This window comes from Martes martes (assembly GCF_963455335.1).
Source record: "Martes martes genome assembly, chromosome: 6".
NCBI classification, from domain to species: Eukaryota; Metazoa; Chordata; class Mammalia; order Carnivora; family Mustelidae; genus Martes; species Martes martes.
This window is the reverse complement of record NC_137893.1, coordinates 49,004,856-49,022,754: the sequence shown is the minus strand read 5'-3', so window position 1 is coordinate 49,022,754 and position 17,899 is coordinate 49,004,856. Positions and strand designations below refer to the sequence as shown.

The window sequence follows — 17,899 nt, the reverse complement described above, 5'->3', positions numbered from 1 at the left end:
TGGGTGGGGATGCTCCAAATCAGTAAACCACAACATACAGCCCAAGGTTGGACTCTGAACCAAACCCTCTTGCCTAGTTTTCTTTTTCTCGGTCTCTCCGGGATCCTCGCTACCCCTTGTCACAGCGTCTGCCTAGCCTCTCCCCTCCAACCACCTGCGCGTGTAAGCGATTGTCACGCAGTAAGGAGGAGCTGGAAAGAGTTCAGTCCACTAGGCACTCCAGGCAGAGAACGAAACTACAACTCCCATCACGCCCCGCAGCCTGTTCCCTCCTCCTCCTCCCCTCCCCCTCCTCCCTCGGCCAGCGGCCGGGAGGCTCTGGGCTTTTATCTGCTGACCCGCGGGAGGGAGTCAGGTCCCTGCGATCTTCCCCCACCCGAGCGCTCTGCCCGGCGGCGGCGGCGGCGGCGGCGGCGGCTCCTAGCCGAGTTTTGCCTCCGCGTCCCCGCCAGCCCCGAGCCCGTGGGGGCTGACTGCCCGTCCCGGCGTGCGAGAGGATGGTGATCCGCGTGTTCATCGCCTCCTCCTCGGGTTTCGTGGCGGTGAGCACTGCGGGAACTGGCAGCGGGCCGGGATTGGGTCTCCGGGGGTCGCGGGCACCAGGCGTGGGTCCTGCGGGAGGCGCGCCCCGCTCGCCCCTGCGCGTCTCGGTGCGCAGCGCGTCCGGACGCGGGAACCCGCACCGGGCAGGTGATCCATCACACTTGCACAACAATGAAAAGGGCGGGGAGCAAAGGTGGGTGGGGGACCCCAGCTAACCCACAGGCCCTGAGAGGGAGACAGCGCTGCGGGAAAATGGAGTCCGCCGGCAGCCCCCAGCTCCAGTAGTGTGGCTCGGGAATTTGGGGAAGGGGGAGTCTGAGGACCCCGGGGGTCCCGTTTCCCTTGGTGTTAGTTCTTCCCGATTTGGGACATTCAGCCTGGTTATATTTTGTATAACCAGCTTTTATCTAGGCTGCTTAGCTACCTAGCTCCTGAATGAAACAAGTTTAAGTAGTAATTGCTCTCCCCCCTCCCTTCCTCGCCACCCAGTACATTTCTTTAGTTTTATACCTGCGCAAATAGAACTGTGGACTGGGTTTGTCCTGTCGTGCTAGGATTTTGTTTTGTCTTTTTTTTTTTTTTTTCCCCTGCCTTGGATGCTATGAATATTTTTACATCTTTATGTAAATGTGTGTGTTTGGTTTCTTTACCCTTGTAGTGCCATGGTCAATTTCATCTTGATGTATAAATTGTGGTCTCTCTAATTATTTTAAGCTGTTTTGCTTGGTCGATATTCGTGGTTTTTTTTTTTTTTTTTTTTTTTTTTAAGGAGTGAAGTTAAAATAGCGAGGTGTCCGACTGTAAGGAAAAATTCAGTAATATACTTGATAGCCCACAGAGGAAGACATGTTTTACATGATTATGAAGACTTGGTTTCCTTAGTAAGAGTTAAACTATAGATTTAAGGGGTTCCTTGGTGAAATACATAATCAGATACATCAAAAGTGCCATATTGATTGTTTAAATTTGATCTGGTCAGTTGTCTGCCCAGCAACAACCAGATTGTCCCCAAATTTGTTTCTGAAGTAGGTGGAATGGAGGATGGAATAAAATATTGTTTGTAAATCCTTAAAAACCACTTTTTATTTAAAAAGAAGAGACTTTTATTTAAAAAGAAATCAACACTGTAGTACAAAAAAGACCTCTTTTTCATTAGGAACAATAGATGGGAAACTCCACCTTATCTTTATATGCAGGCATGTGGTGTCCCCATACTCCTGATAGTTTTGGTATTTCTGGTTATTTGTGGTTGCTTAGTCATACCTGTCCTTTACAGATTTCTCCATTGAACTACACTTCATGCGTCAGGAAACCCATACTATTTTGTGGATAGATTTTTTTCAAATGCACTTCTTCATAGGAATGCTCCAAAGCTTTTGGTTTCACCACCAACTTGTATGCTTCAATAATTGTTGTAAGAGCATTTTATTAATTATGGAAGGGCTGATCTGTAGTATTAAGAAGCCTAGGTTATGATGGACAAGTCAAAGTCAAAACTTTAGGTAATTACTTGGCGTATCCTGTCAGCAGGTAATATACCAAGATAGTTCTGGAGTTGTGGATCTCTATTTCCTCAAATCCATTAACAAGTATTTATTGTCTGCCTATGACCTTTTTTAATTTTTGAATTTACCGTTACGCGTTTTGCACATGAATCTGGACTTCAGAGACCTAAGTTTGGAGAAGGGGCTCCATCCCTGCCTGAGTTTCTCTTCTGTAGAATGAAGGGTTATGATGTAAAACTCAGAATTACATTCTAGCTTTAACCTGTTCTGATTTCATCAGTTGTGTAAATGTGGATAAATCCTTGTAACAGCATTTTTTTTTTCTTTTCCCACTTTAACTGTATTCATATTAGCCTCAAAATGAGTTTATTCTTGTCCTTTGGTGTTTTACTGTGATGTCTCAGCTTCCCTCACTGCCCTGCTTGGTAGTATGTGTTCTGGTTTGATTTGAGCTGGAAGACATAATTTGTTATGTCCATAAATAGTAATTGTCTATTTTAATGGACCTCACTTTTTTAGTTCTCAATCCTCAGTCAGTAAGTCCCTCTAATTATAATATTATCTCTTACTTTAATACATAGTTTTTCTGTAATAATGTAATGTTGATACTTTTGGTGATGATAAGTATATGGTTGTATGTGAGAGTAATGCTTTCTAAGAGATAATGAAGTTGTTTAGGTTAAGTGTTGGCCTGGGGACGTTAATGGGGCTTATAGAATTAAGCTACATTAAGCTTTGATGGCATAGCCATAATGTTTTCCCTCCAGCAGTGTTGTGTTGACCATTGGTGCTATTTTATTTGGTGACCAACTGTGACTAACAAGTGCATGGGAGAACAAATAGTTTGATTTCCAAATCAGTTTGGTTCTAGCTGAAGTTTATTAAACCACAAGGAAGGAACGTAACTAGAAATTGACTTTGCTAAGTGAGTCTATGGTATTTCCAAAAAGGTGTTCTGCCCCAATCAGCAGGAGATTTAAACAATGTATTTAGAGAAAAATCCTCATATCTTGTCTGACTTCCCTGAATTTTCCAGCTTCAACACATAACAGTGATATTTGGAATAACTAACACCAAGGGATTATCCGCCCCAGCTCCAGGTAAAGTCTGCTTTTACTAGGAAATAAAAGACAGACCACATTATTATAGTATGGATACCTAAAAAGTAGATTTCTTATACAGCTGATAATGTTGCTCTCGTTCATACTGTAGTGAAGGACATTTATTTCAGTCCTCGGAAAATAGTATATTTCATAAGTGCCATTTAAAAATTTTATTTATTCTGGTTGTATACCCGGGAAGGGGTATCCTGGTAACTTTATTCAGGAAATATATTAATATGACTTTAAATTTGAAAAATTGAAATCCGTCAGTGATTTCATTCATTCATTATTTTATTCATGCAACAAGTATTTTCTAGGGATCTGCTGCTTGCGCAGCTCTGTCCTTGTTCTTGTGGGGAACTGGAGCGAAATAGAGGATGTGGCCTCTGCCCTCAAGAAATTTAGGTGAGGACCGGGTGAGGAGATAAGATAGGAAAGCCAAAACCACCAGTAATAAAGTATACCTCAAGGACACTTGCCTCTTTCAGAACACATTATCAGAAATAGAAGTAATATAGGGGCAGAGGAATACATTGCAGGATGTTAGATAAGGAGGCAGTGTGCCAGAAATCATAAAATATGCATGTGGGAGCCTTAGGCAGATGGCAGAGAAAGGACTTGAGTTAGATTTGGAGCCCAGAAGGGAGTGCAGGGCCCGCCTTGTTCAGGCTGGAAAGGGAGGAGTTTGGGGTAGAAGAGGGCAGGCCACCGATGTCCTTGTGGACCTCATTTGAGGATGGGGTAGACTTTCAGTTTCTGCAAGAAGCCCATGATGACAAGCTCTGCAGTGCTCAGCATCTCAGAGACGTCTTCAGTATCTGCAGCTTGTATGCTGTCTGGAGCCTTTTGTCCCCAGGTAACAAGGGACTCTCTGGCAGGGAGAGATCCCTGGTATGTGATTTTAGAAAAATCTTTACCCCGTGCTTGCCTTGACTAAAATGTCTCAGAAAAAGAAATAACAATCTTTCACTCTTTGTTAAAGTTTCTGGGCTCAGTTGAGCTGGAAGAAAACCTAAAATGGTTTTCTTGTGACATCCAACCACCTAAAAATCACAGAGAAGGAAATTTGGGCATAGAGATCAAATGGCTTACCCTGGAGTCATTTATGTCAGTCGCTGCAGAGCTAAGGAACGGTTAAATGGACACCAGACCTCCTGACTCCTGAACGTATTCATTCCTCTGTTCATTCAGCAATGCATTCATTCGTCCCCTGATTGACTCTTATACTCATCAGTCACTGAAAACCTGCTAAGTACCAGGCTCTGTGTTAGGTGCTATCAGGTGGTAGGTGTATGTGAGGGCTGGGGAAAGACTTAAATGCCGGCCTTATGGAACAAATCAGTGCTAACTCACTACGGCTCAAAGACCTGGGATACAAACCATTTAAAAAGGAGAATGAAGGGCTGATGTGAACTTGGGCAGTGTTAGCATGGAGCATGGTGAAATGAATGGTATATCCTTGATTATTAGAGAGGGACCATCACTGGGAGGAAAAAATACAAAGAAATTGGAAGCAAAGTTGGAAAACGTAGAGGTTTGCCCAGGGCTGCTACTCTATTTTCAAGTGGGGATGAGAGTAGTCGGCAGAACTCATAGAGACTATGCCCAAAGTTGTCTGGATCTTTGCAACTGTAGAAGGCATACCTTACTAGTTGGCATGATGTAACTATTTTAAACATGTAATAACCAGTGAAGCTGTTGCAGCTTCACAGAATGTACTCAGTGAAGTTTCGCTGTGTGAGGAGGCCCTGGCAAGGAGTTCCACGGCAGCTAAAGTAAGGATATGACCATGTAGAATAGACTAATAGGCAGTAATTCCCTACGTGATTCTAATTCCAGAAGAAGCTGGTGAGGGTAAGCCTGGGTCATCAGCCTGTTTATTTATTTATTAAGATTTTATTTATTTGAGAGAGTGCACAGGCATGCGCATGAGCCAGCAAGCATGAGCCAGCAAGCATGAGCCAGCAAGCATGAGCCAGGGGGAGGGGTAGAGGGCAAGGGAGCTGGACAAGCAGACTCGCTACTGAGCACAGCCTGGGCTCCACCCCAGTACACCAAGATCATAACCTAAGCCTGCATTTAATGAGCCACCTAGGCGCACCTGTTTAGCCTCTTTAACTCACTGAAGCTTCAGAGTCCTGGGCAAGGTGGTTGGTTATTTGTTCCCATTTTACAGATGGAGAAGCTGAATTTAACTGCCCTGAAGAGATCAGACACAGTAGATGGTGGGAGCCTGAGTCAGACTCCAGCTGGCAGGTTCCAGAGCAGTTCTCCTCTGTGGGCACCGTGATACCCTGGAGGAATGAGAGTACCAGGGATGCTTGACATCCTGTAGTGTGCTGGACAGTCCCCCATGAGAATGGCAGAGGTACCCTTGATGAGAAACGATGCTGAAGAGCATTGACGAGTGAGGGTGTGGAGTGAGGTTAGGGAGGTGAGAGCACGTAAGAAATGACCAGGAGAAGCAAGAGTAAGTTGGGGGTGTAAGAAGAAGGATGTGATCCTAAGGGAGGGCAAGTGCATTAATTTCCTAAGGGCTGCCATTAACAAAGTACCAAAATTGGGGGGTTAACTGGAATTCGTCTCACAGTTCTGGAAGCTAGATCAGGGTGTTGGCAGGATTGCCTCCTTCTTAGGGCTGGGAGGGAGACTGTTCTGTGCCTCTTACCTTCTGATGGTTTGGTGACAGCTTTGACATTCCTTGCCATGTAGATACATCATTTTTGACATCTACCTTTATGTTCACGTGGTGTTCTCCTTGGGTCTGTGTCTATCACAGTGCACAGATTTCTCCTTTTTATAAGGACACAGCCCTGTTGAAAAGAGCCTACCCTAATGACTTCATCTTGATTGACCATCTGCAAAGATACTATTTCCAAATAAAGTCACATTCATAGGTACTGGGGATTAGGATTTCAACATTTTGGGGGGTGCACAATTCAACTCATAACAACACAGAATATGAGGGTTGAAATAGAAACACTAATTAATGGAATTTCCCCCTTTAATTGGAAAGACTGCAGGCACATTTTTTGAATCTCAAAGTTAGCTGCTGGATATGGAATTGTATGGAATTGCAGTTAATGTATAAGTTCTGTTGTTAGGAAGGGAGATTTAGCACTATCCCAACTGAAGACCTGACCTCAGTTTTTCTAGTTCATTTTATTATTTCCCAAATTTGATATTTTCTCATTCTACCATAATATTTTAAACTTAAAAATATAATCAAGGGCATGGACTCTTACAAAACTAGGGGCTTTTTATCCATTTGTATTGGGATGCTTTTAGTAAACATTTCCGTTTATTTGAGAAAATGAAATTTTGGTAAGTATTTATAATATGGAATATGTGGTTTCCACATTGCAGGAATTTAAGACTATTTGAATCTCGTCTTTTTCAGGTTTTTTTGGTCAAAACAAAAGGAAAACAAGTATAGTGAAGAAAAACAGTTTAATAAGCAGCAGTATGAGATACCAAATTAAATAATACTTCTTCTTTAGATTTTTTTCATGATTTATTTATTTATTTAAGATTTTAATTTATTGAGAGAGATTGTGCATGAGCCGGGGAGGGAAGAAAGGAGACGGAGCAGCAGACTCCTTGCTCAGCAGGGAGCCACATGAGGCTCTATCCCACAACAAGAGCCAGAGACAGGCACCTAACCCTAACCAACTGAGCCACCTACGTGCCCTTTTGTGTTTAATTTATAAAAAATTCTGAAATGAATTGTGGTTGGTTGGTTGTTTTTTCAGTGAAGTTAGAAGTAGATGACAGAATAGAAAAAGTCTAGCTTCTTAGTGTTTCACTTTTTAAATGTTTCATTTTTAATGTTTTACTTTAAAATGTTTCACTTTTAAAAATAAAAATTAGTGTGAATTATGGTCATTATACATGAAAATTTTAAATACTTTATTTTGAAATGCAGATTTAAAAAATGGGATCAAGAAGTTATTACTTTAATTGCTAACTCAGTTTTTTTAAAAGTCACCCTCTAAACTCTAACTTCAAAAGGAGACCCTTTCGGGTTTCAGCAAATTTTCAGTAGGAATTGCCTTAATGGGGGCTACAGTAGCTGCATAGTTAGCTAGCAGCAGGTTATTCTGATTTAGATTACATTCCTATATACTCTCTTTTTCTGTGATTAGCTTTGGTTACACTGTCTAATTCAGTATGTGAAAAAGGACCTCAGCTTTCCAAATTAGAAATTTAATGAAGAGAACTTTCTTTCCTATGAAATAGGGACATGGCAAATGCTTATTAATATTTCATGGAAAAGATCCACCTCTGATTATATACAATTGTTTTTTGGTGGTCCTTTTTCTAGTTGTTTAAAACCATGTCACTGAGGAGCACCTGAATGGCTCAGCCGGTTAAGTGTGGGACTGATTTCCTCTGAGTGTTCAGCAGGGTCTAGTTGAGATTCTCTCACTCTCTGTCAAATAAATAAAATCTTAAAAAAAAAAAAAAAAAGAAGGCATGTCATTGAGCCTTTCTGTTGAGTGATTGTTGAGCCCAATAGTGATCAGTATTGCTTGGAATGGGGGTGGTTGTTGGGGCGGGAGAGGTAGGTTTGGAGATTAGAAGTCAACAGGCAGCCGCAGCCCAGCAATATCGTTTGAGGCCCTGCAGCCTCCCTTTTATCTGTCCTCTTTTAAAAATAGGCTTTTCTGAGTTTATCTGCCAGCACTGACTAATTACTGAGGAACTGAACTATGGTAACTGAAAGTGTTGTTATTTGTTTTACGTTTGATTATTTTTTTCTGAACTCTAAAAAGAAATCAACCTAGGAAAGTGCCTTCTGGACTCTTGACGTCTTTGTGGTAGGACTGACAGCTGAACTAGATGCTGGCAGGTAGGCGGCCCCCTACCAACAAGCCCAGGTCCTTTCAGGCTGGTGCAGCCCCTGGAGACTAGAACAATGTGGTTAGTCCCCTGGGTTGGGTTCCCTCTGTTACTGACAGCTTATTTATTCCTGAAGGGATTGAACTCTTCTGGGCTGGTTCAGTACCTGGAAAAACCCCAAAGGGTGTTTCCTGGAACTGACCCCTGAAAGTGGAAGGGCGGGGTGTGGCGTGCATCAGGGTGTGTCTGCCTCCCTGCCGGACCTTCGTGGGCTCTCTGCCAACGTGGCTTCAGAGCTCCTGAAGCCGGAAATGAAATGCTGGCTGTGACTGAGGGCAAAGGGTTTTCGGTACTTCAAGATGTGTTTTCTATTTCCTACCAGTGATGGCTCGGATCTGGAATTGGCATTTTGTCAGCTTGGGCCTAGTGGATGTGGGAGTAGAAGGCTGAGAAGAAGAGATACCCAATTAAGTGACTTGCTTGACAGGTCAGTCGGTGGTATTTGGTAAATGCAAGTATAGTTAAAGTCAGCAACTATTACTGCATACCAATCCTATGCTGAAAACAAAACCAAACAAAACAGAAAACCCAAAGCAACACAACCAACGTAGCTTTTAAGTTCTTTTGTTTTCCTTTTGGTGCTACAAAAGGAGTGCGAGTATGGTCTTCTTCATTCATGACATTCCCATGTGATTTGAAGCTTACTAGTTCTCTGCTTTAGTAATTACGTTCATTAGGATAGTTCTTTAAATGGGAATTTGCCACTTCCACAAGCCTGGATCCCTATTGACAGGAGTTTCGGGTTGCACTGACCTTTTATGATAAATAAACTACTTACTAGCCAAAGTATTTGGGTTGAACATTTGCCAGTTTATTTAATTCTGGAGTTAGCTTATATTGAAGCCAAGCACCTACTTTTGCCCCATCCGCCGATTATCTCTCATTGGAAGGCAGTATAGTCTCACATTTAAGGCAGGGGCTGTGCAAATTCTAGCTCCGCTGCTGCTGAAGGACATGGCCTTAGGCAAGTAACCTGAGACTCTTCATTTGTAAAAATGAGATGGGAACAGTACCTTCTGTTTGTGACTGCTTTGAGAACTGAATGAATAGGTCTTCCATAGGAGGTATTAAGCAGAGTGCCAGGTACGTAGTAAGAACTCAGTGCATATTACCTATTGTTTCTGTTATATCCTTATCAACAGCAGCAAGTAGTAATAACAGTAAAAAAAAAAATTATAACCTTGGATCAGGTAAGATTTTTAATCATCAAAAAAATTATGTATAGTATATAGTACTTCCTAAGCCAAGGATGCATGCTGACATAATTTTCAAATTTTTAGTAAATTTAAGGATAAAGAATTTTTTTTTTTTACTGAAGTTTGAAGTTTGAATAAATAATAAGAGCATTACAATTTGAGGTCATCCCCCCAAACAAATCACTTAGAGTTCTGTAACTCTAATTAATTAAGTAATTAATTATAATTAATTTTTGAACCTTTTGTAGGTACACAACATGTCTTGCATGAGGCCCTAAGCCATATTTATTCATTACGTACAGAGTGCTTACTACCGTGCAATTAATTGGTCACTATTCTTTGCTGTACCTAGTGCATGAATTTAGAGTCCTGGTTTGATTTCAGGCTTCCTCTGCTTAGCAAGTAGATTTCATCCCAAACGACAATTTTGACTGATGGATGGTGAAGCCGGGAAAGGGGTTTTAGAGTTCTGGCTGGGATGAGCTGGGAAACAAACAGTGTGATTGACTGTTGATGTCTGACCTGGCTCCAGAGCAGGGAGGACCAGGGTTTATGCCACGTATTTGCCAGCCCTGTCGTAGACTCTCTGAGATTTGCATAACTGAATGTAGAGTATTTTGAATCTGGGAGTAAAAGGGAAAAGAAATGGGAAACACCAAGTCGAATTGATGGGTGGACAGTATCCTCTGCAAACATCTCACCCCAGATACAGGGGGAGGGCGGTAGAGAAGGGCCAGGATCTCTGTGTTTAACGTAGGTGAGTGAAGAAAGTGATTATCGTGACTGTGAAGCTGAACACTGAACTTTGATGCTTGCTAAACATTTGTGGGCAGCTTTCCTAGGTGGCAACTGGGCAGGCAGATGGTGGCAAAAGAGATTGGGGCTTTGTGGGAGAAGTTGGTAGAAAGAGAAGGGGAGGAAGACACTGGGATAGGTGGACTGTCAGGTATGACTGTCTACCTTGCTGAGCCTGGAGCCTGTCTACCTTGAGCCTTGCTCAGCCTTGCTGAGCCTTAGAGCCCTGGAAGGTCAGGTGAACAGTTAGTGTTTTGCTGGGCCCAGAATGTGGTCGGGTTTTTCCTATAAGTTATTTAATCATAAGGATGCCTCTACAAACTATTATATCCATTTTTCAGATGAGAATATTGAGGTACAGGGTGATTGAGTAACATGCCTAGGATCATTCAATTCAATGACTCCAGATTTGAACTCCTCCCTGTCTTAAGATTTTGTGTCCAGTACTTTTATCTCACGTTACTCACAAGAAAAGCCCCAGCACAGAGGCCAGTGAGAAGCTGGGTCTTGCAGACTCAGAAACAGGCTTGGATAACAGGGTGTGAGCTCAAGTGAAGGAGAGAGGAGCAGTTCCAGGGGTCCCCACTCAGCTGTTGAGCAGGTAACTGTAGCTGCAGTGTCCTTGACATGTGAAAGCAATGACTTTGCTCCTGCAGAGACTGGTAAGAGATATAAGAAATACGGGTTGAAATGGAAAGCTAATATTTCATAAAGATTATGATAGTAATGGAAACAGCAACTCTCATTCACACCGTGTGTGGGACATACTCAAGGCTTTATGTTTGTTTTTTGTATTCCTCAAAGGAACTTGGCTTGGTAGCCATTCACATTCATTCCCACCCTCCTTTACTCTCTCTAGTAGAATAGGAAAATGAAACTCAGAAATTTCAAATAACTTGCCTTGTCATAGAATCCAGAAGGTACAGACACTACATCTGCGTCATCCATTTTCCCAATGGCCATGTCCCAGAAGACGGAGTCAGAGGTTAGAGAAAAACTGAGATGGTCTTTGAAGACACTGTTGAATGTTTTGTTGGATGTCCTGAAACCAAATGTATGATTTACCTCAAGTGCAGTTGTCTTGGTTTGGTGATAGAGTAGAACTGAGTTGATGTGTTGAGCTGGAGGGAGCAGGATGGGATGGGAAATTCATGGGGTAATATAGGAGAAGGAAAGGTTGGCCGGGATGAGGTCCACGACAGATATTTAATCCCTTGGGATCTTTTGGTCAGCATAAGATCTGCTGGGGCAAATGGTGGTGGTAGTGGAAGTGTATGCTCTCATTCTTTCCATCCGGGATCCTCTGTTCTTGGGAGACATTTTCTCCACAGGCTCATCGTTCCCTGTTTTCTACCCTGTAAATAATGTGTCCTTTTGGGTGGAAAGAGTTTATCAGTTATATTGCAGCCTACCGTGGGAGTTCAGTGCAAGAGTGTGTAGAAAGTGGGAGGCCAGAGGCAGGGCTGTTAGTGGTTGTAGGAGAGGGACGGAGGGCCTGTAGGAGTGCAGACTTCCACTGTGTGTAGAGGGAAAGATGCAGTCAACGTGCACAGGAAGGCAGGAGGGGTCCGTATAAGTAGGAGAACATTCATTCACCTCATCTGCCCTGTTTAATAATTGTAATTTTTGTGCTTTCCATATTGTCAGCCATCTCTATCTCTAAGATCAGATTCTTTACATGTAATTTACTGAGAGAGCCTTGTAGCTATCCTTTGTAGAAGACATTTATGTGATATAAATAAGATGATAAATGGAAAGAAGGTGAGCTTTAGGAGTATAATGACCTGGGTTCAAATTATGGCTCTGGTGTTTTCAGTGGCAAGATGGCATAGCAAGTCTTTGAACTTCTCTGGATCTCAGTATCCCCATTTGTAAAGTTGTTGGAACTTAATGACAAGGCAGCCATTAATAATATTATGAATTTCATTTATATTTAAGTCTATACTAATTCTCTGTTCTTTGTGAATTTTCAACTCTAAATAAGCTATTCAGATTTAATTAAGGAAAAAAAAATTATTGTTCTAGCCAGAGAATAGGTCCCGGGTTAAATGGAACACATCTGTGTTTACTAGGGTCCATGTAGGCTAGAGGTCATAGTCTAGTTGCAGAGGCTAGAACCCCTTCTCTTTTGAGTTAACACAGTGTTTTAAAATGTTTTTGAGCAAAGATTTTAAATCCTGGGGAATGTTTTTTTCACACACATACAATGTAGAATTCCTCCTCTTCTTGAGACATCTGTAGATCTCTTTGACCCCAGTGCCTTACTCCATCATGGCCTGGCTGCATCAGAGTTGATTAGTGGTGGTCCCTTCATCGGGGCATGCGCTCTTGGGGGTCTCCATACCCCCTACCATTCCTGCTGTCTTCCCAACTGAGCTTCTTGTTACTGAGCTTGTGCCGTTCTTTTTCCTATAGTATGAAGTATTTCTTCGCATGTATGTTTATCAAAAGTGGGAAACTACAAGATTATATTGAGAGGGTTCTATGTGTTTCATGAAGAATGGAAGCCAGTGAAAGTTTCTTTGTGGAAAGATGGAAATAGTAGTCCTAAATAGTTATTCGGTGATTTTTGGCTCCATTACTTTATGTTAACTATCTGACTCCTACGGGTATATGAATGATTCTGTGGAAACTAATTATTATGGGAAGTAAAAAGTGTCTATTTCCTGTCTGCTTGGTGCTGGCCTCTCAGTCACTCTGATCTCTGACCTGCTGCTTGGAGTCATTATACTCCAGGACAGAACTTCCTGGAAAACCTTAAAAATGAACTTGATCATACCCTAAGTGAGGTTGCATCAGCAGCATCACTGTTGTCATTTTGGTGTGGGTAAATCTTTATTGTGGGGTTGTCCTGTGCATTGCAGACGCTGAGCACCATACCTGGTCTCTACTCACTGGGTGTTTGTAGTACGCCCTGCCCGCAGCTGTGGCAATGAAAAATGTCTCCAGATATTCCCAGATGTCTCTTAGGGGACAAAATCGCACCTGGTTGGGAACCCCTGCTCTAATCTATAGTAGCAGAGAGGAAATGCTCACAAAGATTGCTTTAAAACCGGAAGGAACTAAAGAGATCATTTGATTCATCTTTCCCTTCTGATGATGTGTGAGCTGTAAAATTACTAGTTCGTCTGCACTGACTGCCCTTGCCAGTGCATTGTGGACCTAGAATATTGCATTGGGAGTTGGGAGACTGAGTCTGGTTCTGGTGATGACATTGTTTTTCTTTTTTGTTAATTCTGTGCCTGACATGGGTTTTGAACTCATAACCCAGAGATGAAGGGTCACATGCTCTACTGACTGAGCCAGCCAGGTGCTCTCCCCCCACCCTTTTTGCTGCCATTTAATCAGCTTTCTGTTTTTAGACAAGAAACTAAGCTTTCTGGGCTCCACGTTTCTCCTCAGGCTATTATTGTTGTTTTTAATTGAGATATAATTCACATACCATAAAATTCATCCTTTCCGGTTGTACCTTTCAGTGGGTTTTAATATACTTCCTATGTTATCGCCATGATCTAATTCCAGAACCTTCCCTCACTTCAAAAAGCTTATGTCCATTAGCAGTCACCCTCCATTCCGTCCTGCCCCCAGTCCCTGGCAAACATTGATCTCCTTTCTGTATGGATTTGCCTGTTCTGGACTTTTCATGTAAATGGAATCCCACAATATGTAGCTTTTTGTTTCTGGCTTCTTTTATTTAGCATAATGTTTTCAGAGTCCGTGTATGTTATTGTATGTATCAGTACTTCATTTCTTTTTATGCTTGAATAATATTCCATTGCATCAATATACCACATTTTGTTCATTCATCAGTTGATGGACTTTTGGATTGTGCCGACTTTGGGTCTATTATGAATAATGCTACTGTGAACATTAGTGTGATCATGTTTTCAGTTCCCTGGGATTTAGATCAGGAGAAGAATTGGTGGTTCATATGGTAACTCTGTGTCTGACTTTGTAAAGAATTGCCAAGCTGTCTTCCTGAGTGGTTGTTCCATTTTATATTCCTGTTGGCAAGGTTTGAGGGTTCCAGTTCCTCCACATCCCCACCAACACTTGTTATTGTCTGTCTTCTCATTTCTAGGCATTTTAGTAGGTATGAGGTGGTATTTCCGTGTGGCTTTGATGTGCATCTCTCTAACGACTAATAATGTTGATGCTTTTTAAGAACCGGTTGAGAGCCATCCTTTGAAGAGCTCTTCTAGCTTTGAGTTTTTAAGTTTTTTCTTCTAGTCTACATATGAACCAATATGATTAACGCAGAATTGGGTCTTTAGGGATATCTATTTTAGAAATTGATCGGGTTAATCTGTTTTCCTATGTTTATGAATACTTTTTATTTCACAGTGTTTAGCCATATTCAGGATGCAGAATGGGTACATGGCATGATCCTTTCCCCTCCCACACAACTCCTATTCTGAGGAGAAAAGGTAAACATGAAAAACAGAGGGTAATACAGAGTCCCATGGAATGTAATGCTAAAATGACCTATCTCGTAGGTAAGTCTCAAGGGCAGATGTGTTTATTTGGATGAGGACAAAGAAAGTCATATCAGAGCTGATGGAAAAATAGCATCCTCTTGGGAAGGTGGCTGTTCTAGAAAATTTCACTAAAATACAAGTGGCCAGTGGAAAAGAGTTTATTTTTTTCCCCAAAATATTTTATATGAGCTTGTGGCCTGAAATAAATGTCACCTTCCCTGTTATTTTTCATCAAAAGAATGAATTTGCTTTGTATGTCTGTGCTGTCCTTTGTTTTAGACTAGATGACTCCTTTTCTACGGATATGTAGTTCCCATAGTGTGAGAGCTAGACAAATGGAGGCTCTCTAGTTAGTTCCATGGGGCTGTTTTAATAGCGAGCTTGGTTTTTAAGAGATAATTAACAGGGAGGAGATGATTAATAATTGACTTTTTAAATTCCTTTTCCATTAAAGGGGAGAAAAAGGCTTCATCCTTTTAACAAGATTAAGTCTGTGTGTTGGGTTCAGAGAGCTTAGAAGAACTTCATTGGCTCCCAACGCTTACAGCTTCAAGGCTTAACTTTTTGGCCTGGCATTTGGGGCCCTCTGTGATCTGAATCTGACCTACCTTTGCAGCATTTTCTCTTTCTGTTCCTTTGACTACTATATAAATACACCAGGCTTTTTTTACCTTCTGCCTTCTATGCCTTTTCTCCTAACATCCCCTCTGCCTGTGCTCACCCTGCATTGTGACCAGATTCCCCTCCTTTCTTTGAAGCCTGTACCATTTCCCAGTGAAGTCTTCCCCACGGCCCTCCCTTTCTCCTCCTCCCTCCAAACTGGGAGGACTCTGCTTCTCCAGGCCAACATGGTGCACCCAATGGAACTGCTATCCTGGGGCCTCCACACGTTCCACCCTTAGTTTTAATTATTTTGTACCCAGGTTGTTTGAACTACAAGGTCTAAGTTCTTTGAGGTCACAGCTGTTGCATTCATCTTTCTATACCTCCACATTTCCTTTAAAGAACTTGGCATGTAGCATTTGCTGAATGAATGAAAAAGAGATATTGTTTCTACAGCTTCCACATCACAAATATTGAGCTTCTCAAGAGTTCAGGACCATGCCAGAGTGGGACCGGCATGGAGCACATACACGGAAGTCTGCCCTGGAAAACATAAAAGGCTGCTAGGGACATGATTTACAGGTTTCCCCTGCTACCCAGAAGTAGAACATTCCTATGAAACTTTTCATAAGCCAAAATGCCATCAAGCAAAGAAGCAATTACTGTTCATTTATATGAAAACAATGTTGAGTGTTCCCAAACCCAAGAAGATAACCTCTCTTAGGCTTTTTTGATACCTGAAGACACATCTTGCTAACAGATGCATACAATAAATAGAGATAAAGCACAGATGCTCAGAGACAGGGTTCAAAGCTACGGAGGCTTGATGCTGAGCTGCTGTGTGTAGTTCCGGGGAAGGAGCTTGGGGGTGCCACTCCCGCTGCTGGGGAGCGCTCTGCGTCTATAAAGGCTTGCTGCCAAACAAATGCTGAATGCTATTTTTGCTTTTTGCCTTTTACATCAAGGTGAAAATCCTCTTTAGATTTTTCTCAGTTAGTGAAAATAGGTACTAATGTAGGCCTTTTATATAAAAGTGAAGTGGCATACTGTGAACTTTGAAAAAGCGGCGATACCTGTATTTTCCTGCCTCTTAAATAAGTGACATGAAGAATCCATCTTATGAGAGGTGATTGTATTATACTATTACTTCTCTTGCGCAGATATAAGAATTCTAGAGCGCCCGTGTGGAATGACGCTGGAGACCTGGAAGGAAGCAGAGGGGCCTCTGAGGGGCAGTTGGCTATTCCACATACTGGGGGACTGGGCGGGGGGCTGTCCTTCAGAGCCTCACCTCAGACAGCTGATTGAAACCAGCCACAGCAGTCTCCTGCTCCACTGAGGGCAAAGGGGAGCTCTGAGAAGTACCAGCTTTCAGAAGCACAGTTTCAGGCTGTAGTTGGTCTAGGGTAAAACAGCAGACTTTTACACATAAGTGATTCTGAGAATGCCAGTGCACCCCATCAAAGTACAAAAATGGATTGTAATGATGATTCTTCATCCAGAACAGATTGAATCAGGTTGGGCATGTTTTGCTCTGACGTGCTCTGCTGAACAATGCAAGAACACATGGAGTGCATTTTAGAAAGATTTCTGAACTAAAATTAGTTTAAAATGAAGTAAAAATAAATTTGTGTTTGAAGGGATGAGCTTCAGTTATACAGAAAACCACAATCTCCAGTTCCAGGAGAAGGTAACTTACTTGCTCCTACCTCTGTCCCCCTTGTTACAACTCCTTTTGCCTTCCATCTTCTTTCTCTCTACCTTTAGGTATAATACCTACCTGTAGGCTCCTTTCCCCCATTATCCTCAGAGCTGTTTGATTTATTGTATTCCTTCTTTTTATATTTCTGGCACTGTGCTTTTGTTCTTCGCTTACACGTCCCTGAGCTTCATAGTGCCCCCCTCCTCCCACACTTCCCCAGAGTCCTGCCCAGCCCTATAGGCACCCCTCTGTGACTGCCAGTTTCATATGGAAGTTCATGGTTGGCAAGCCCTGTCTCCACCCCCCCCCCCATTAGACTATGCACTGCATCAAATCAGAGGCCTTGTTTTGTCACCTGTGTTCCTATAGTTCCTAGGACAGCCTAACACATTGCAAGGTCTCCACAAGGTCTCATAAAAACCTGTGAGTAAACAATGACTCCTTGACCTTTTAAAGAGACTTTAATTTTTCTTTGTGCTGGCTCCCAGTGTATTCACTCTCTCTCTCTCTCCTTTGTAAATTTCTCCACTTAACTCTCTTGAGTCAAGATGGAATGGAGAATTATATGGCTGAAGATACAGAGAGATTTGAGGTGGAAGCACCAGAAGTTGGAGGTATTCCTCAAGACTGCATTTTATCTGGCAGTTGTGTGAGACCCAAACAGAACCAAGTGTCTACCTGAAGCTGGCTGAGAGTTTTTAGCAGACAAGGCACGTAGCTTTGCTCAGAAGCCCAAGGTCGGAAGATTAAGCTGATGATGTGGCCAGTCCAAGACAGAATGGGTTCATAGAATGCTGGTAAGGGCATCCAGACTTTCAGGGGCACCTGGGTGGCTCAGTCGGTTATGTGTTTGCCTTCGGTTCAGGTCATGACCCCCAGGCTCTGGGATTGAGTCCCCACATCAGGCTCCTTGCAGGTAGTCTGCTTTCCCTCTGCCTGCCGCTCCCTCTACTTGTGCTCTCTCTCTCTTTCTCTCTGACAGATAAATAAATAAATAAATAAATAAAATCTTAAAAAAAAAATAAAAGAGCATCCAGACTTTCTCTTAGAGGTATCAGTTTGTGCCTACAAA

The 17,899-nt window shown here is 42.3% G+C and overlaps 1 protein-coding gene across 1 annotated transcript in view; it reads left to right on the top strand.

Moving 5' to 3' along the window:
• Positions 1–346: 346 nt before the first annotated feature.
• The window catches only part of SH3BGRL2 (SH3 domain binding glutamate rich protein like 2), a 60,510-nt gene continuing 42,957 nt past the window's right edge, over positions 347–17,899 (top strand). Inside the window, exon 1 of the mRNA XM_080807012.1 lies at positions 347–542. Within this exon, the coding sequence (XP_080663138.1) occupies positions 498–542 (45 nt within the window). The 5' untranslated portion in view covers positions 347–497. The remainder of the gene's footprint in view (positions 543–17,899) is intronic.